Source organism: Sinocyclocheilus grahami, unplaced genomic scaffold (assembly GCF_001515645.1).
Source record: "Sinocyclocheilus grahami isolate Dianchi unplaced genomic scaffold, SAMN03320097.WGS_v1.1 scaffold68.1, whole genome shotgun sequence".
NCBI lineage: Eukaryota > Metazoa > Chordata > Actinopteri > Cypriniformes > Cyprinidae > Sinocyclocheilus > Sinocyclocheilus grahami.
Window position 1 is genome coordinate 495,224 of NW_015505247.1, and position 3,689 is coordinate 498,912.

Here is a 3,689-nt window from a genome sequence, read left to right on the forward strand (position 1 = left end):
CATCGAGAAGGGTATAACTGCAGCCTGGAGATCTCCAAATGGGGGCGGGAACTCCAAAACGGGGTGGGAGCTCCAAAATAGGGCGTGGCTTCCTCCCATTGACAGACTTTTTCAGAATGTTTTCCCCCAATCCACTTCAGTGCAAGCTCCGCCCCACAGCTGATTCTAAAGATGTTATTGGTTGTGTCAATTAAAGTGTTGATTTCCTACACTATGCTACAAAAAATGCTAACCCTTAAACCTACCCCGCACCTGACCCTAACCTTAACCAGAGAAATTGACTGCACCGCGGGATTGGCGCTGAATAGCGTGGTAAAGAAAGATGCAGTTCAGGAGATAAACAGTTAATAAGATTATGCGATGTGAGATTGTTTCGTAACTCCCCAACCGGACCTCACCGGGACAATAGCACCTTTTTAGTTACACCCAGCGTCACTACCCCCTCCTACCCTGCGAATTTTGAGCCCGGGACACCCCCGTTGCTTGGAACAAAGCGATAGAGTGAAATCTTTCCCCTACGCTGGGACGGCTCGCAGGAGAGCTTGTGGGTGATTCCCGTTTATATCATTAAGCGGTTCAAACTCCAGTCCGAACAGCACTGGCCACAAGCTTTGGGCTCTGCTCTCACTGAGAATATTTATTTATATAGCATATTTTATTTTAGATGAACTAGAAACAATGTTTAATTTATACAATTTTATTTTGAAATGTAAGTCAATAACAACTGGCTGGAGCCAGAGCCAATGGTGAAAGTCTTTCAAAGTCTTAGAGACCCCGCCCCATTTGGGAGGTTCTGCCCACTTTGGGAGTTCACGCCCCATTTTGGAGATCTCCGGTCTACAGTTATATCTACTTGGAGACATCCGGGGAACAGCAGTCGGCGCTGTACTCTTGCTTGAACTATTTTTTCTAGGTGGAAGCTTTGCGTTTGTTTAGCTAATAAAATATTAAAACTCGATTCAAAATGGTGTACGATTATTTAATTATGCTATCCTGGTATCGCGGACTCGCTCTCCTTTCATACAAACGCAGCTGCGGTTTTGCTACGATTGTTTTGTACGCTGTAATGGATTATAAGAGAACTAACAAACTGGTAATGTTTTAAAACATTTTCGTCTTAATTCTTTTATTGCCTTAATTATTTTAAGTGGTTTGACTGCACCGTTTCCCTTAAATGTCTGTCTAGTTTGAATTTGCCGCTTGCTCGCAACTGCTGTCTTCAATATTTCGCGTTATTTACTTATGTGGCAAGTAGCCGTGTAATAAGTGGGATAATGTTCTGATCCTGATCACCCTGTCGGGGTTTATTCTGAAATAACAACCGGCTGGATGTACATTATCCCTTACTTATTCCATGGTCTGTCTGAATACTGGATTCTGATTGGCTGGCGGGCATGCATTAAAACCGTTTAATGCACAGGTAGTTCCAAGTCAGTTTAATCAACGTTCCATATTAATGCGCTAATTTAATTGCATCACTGGCACACACACACACACACACACAGGTACACACAACTGTTTTCTCTCTGTCTCTCTCTCTCTCGATAATTAATTGGATATAATTCGTTCAAATAAATGTGATCTTAGCGCACTATTTCATCTCTGTCTGATCTGAAGCAGAATGCTGGAACAGCGTCGGGCGGTTCTTTGCCTCCACGTCTAGCCGTTGATTATCCCTTATTTATATAAAACAACGAGGCGATTGGTTAATTAATAATAATCATATGGTTTCATTGAATAACACTGTTAAAATACACAATGTAATACCAAATAAACCATTTACATTATTGCAAATGGCTGCAAAGGCCTGATAATTGCTGCTGTTACACCTACAGGGATCAAATCCTTGTTGACCAAACATTTAATTCAAATATCCACTTCATTTTTGGCCACCTTTTTTGCGATAGAAATGCTCCAGCCTCTTTAATTTCTTCAACAAAAAGACGAGAACATCACAACTCTTACCTAAATTAACCACGGTTATTGAAGTGCTTAATTTTATTTTGTGTGATTTCTGAATGCTTGAGACCATAAAATCCATCAGACAACTGTATTAATAAAATCATAGCCATAGTTAACTGTCTAGAGCTACAATTGTCATTGATAAATAATACAATTAATTACAATGCATTTATTGACTTTTATATTGTATTAAAGTTCTATTTTGACCCCTTATAGTAGGGTTTTGTTTTTTTTAGGACAACAATCCTACACAATCCTGCACAACAATACTATTCTGCTTAGGGCACCCATGTGGCCAGCAGCGGCCCTGGCTTAGTATTTCGTGAGTGCCGCAGGTCAGAAGAACGAAGGGTTGGTTCAACTCACCAAACGGACTCCAGCTCGTCGATTTCTTCCCCGCTGCTCCGTGTTGAGCTGACACTCATGGCTGGGTCTCCAGTGACTGCAGCGGCTCGCGGGGTCGCTGTCAGTCAGTCAGTCAGCACTAGTGTCGGTTCAGGTCGAGGTGAAACCGTTGCGCACGTACAGCTGGTATTATGCTACAACCGAAAGCGACAGCACAGGGAAGTCGAATAGATCCTCCCACAGATGAATGTCGTAATAATGTACGGGAACCAGATGCTGATTTCCACTTGTTCTCATACAAGACTGGCCACATTTAAACCAGCTCCAGCGCACGCGAACGACGCACAAAATTTAAGTCGTGACAAAATGTTATTAACTTAGGCAATAAGGTGCGTGTGAATGTAGTCATATATGGCTGAAATGTTAGGCACGACGGTTACAAACTGTTTTTATAGAGTCTATGGTTACAACATGTTAATGACACAATAGTATAAGGACACAAAATTTCATCAAACCGTGATTTCATTAAGCATAATTAAGAGGTACTGTATTCTTCCGCTAGGACGTGCTAATCAGTCGGCTATGGGCGCTGCGCAGTGATAAGGTGAACCAGTGTTTTGTTCGTTACATTTACATGTATTCATTTAGCAGACGCTTTTATCCAAAGTGACATACAAATGAGGAACATAACGAGCTATTCATCACAGAGCCAACAATGTTACTTGTTACTGCATGCGGAACAATTATCGAACAATCCGTTTTATAAAAGAATTCAAATTGATAGTGGGAACCTAAGGGATGTGCACCTAATTGAAGACATTACTTTACACGGTATTTAGTAGGCCTGCTCAAAATTCAAGAAATAAACAAAAATGCAGTAGGCTATGCGTGCTTGTAGGTTCAAATTAAATATGGATATAGACAAATGTTTAGTTTACTCGTTCTCTTACCATGCCAAACGATTCAGTGCTTGGGAAAACAGGCGATTCAGACTGAACCTCCAAACGAATCGGATCGCTGCGCTTACTGTTTGACGCATTCATTGAAAAGAGCCGACTCAAAAGTGAACCGACTCATTTGACAGTCGGGTATCTCATAATAATGAGATAATAATAGTAATGTGGGCCATTGCTACTTGGTTAGAAAAAATAGCTCGCTACTGAAAACGCTACACTATTTGTAAAGTAGCGTTGGTAGGAGTCTACAGTATAGGGCTATTCCAAGAGGAAGGTCTCAGAAGTGCAATGCTGCCATCATGCTGCCAAATGACCATAGCATGAGCATCTCTGTCCTTACAATGCTCTCGTGCAAACGTGGCATGTCCATTCAGACCATTTTTGAGCCAAGTGGACTTTAAATGCAACTTCTAAACAATGATTTCT

General features: G+C 41.4%; 1 protein-coding gene across 2 annotated transcripts in view; it reads right to left on the bottom strand.

Annotated features, from left to right (window-relative positions):
* Positions 1-3,304, bottom strand: part of dapp1 (dual adaptor of phosphotyrosine and 3-phosphoinositides) — a 12,458-nt gene extending 9,154 nt beyond the window's left edge. Inside the window, exons 1-2 of one of the 2 annotated variants that reach the window (XM_016272151.1) lie at positions 3,258-3,304; positions 2,329-2,501 (exon numbers count right to left, since the gene is read on the bottom strand). In XM_016272151.1, the coding sequence (XP_016127637.1) occupies positions 2,329-2,387 (59 nt within the window). In that variant the 5' untranslated portion in view covers positions 2,388-2,501; positions 3,258-3,304. Of the gene's footprint in view, positions 1-2,328; positions 2,611-3,257 lie in introns of those variants that run through there. The other variant, XM_016272150.1, reaches the window with a different exon arrangement.
* Positions 3,305-3,689: the final 385 nt, after the last annotated feature.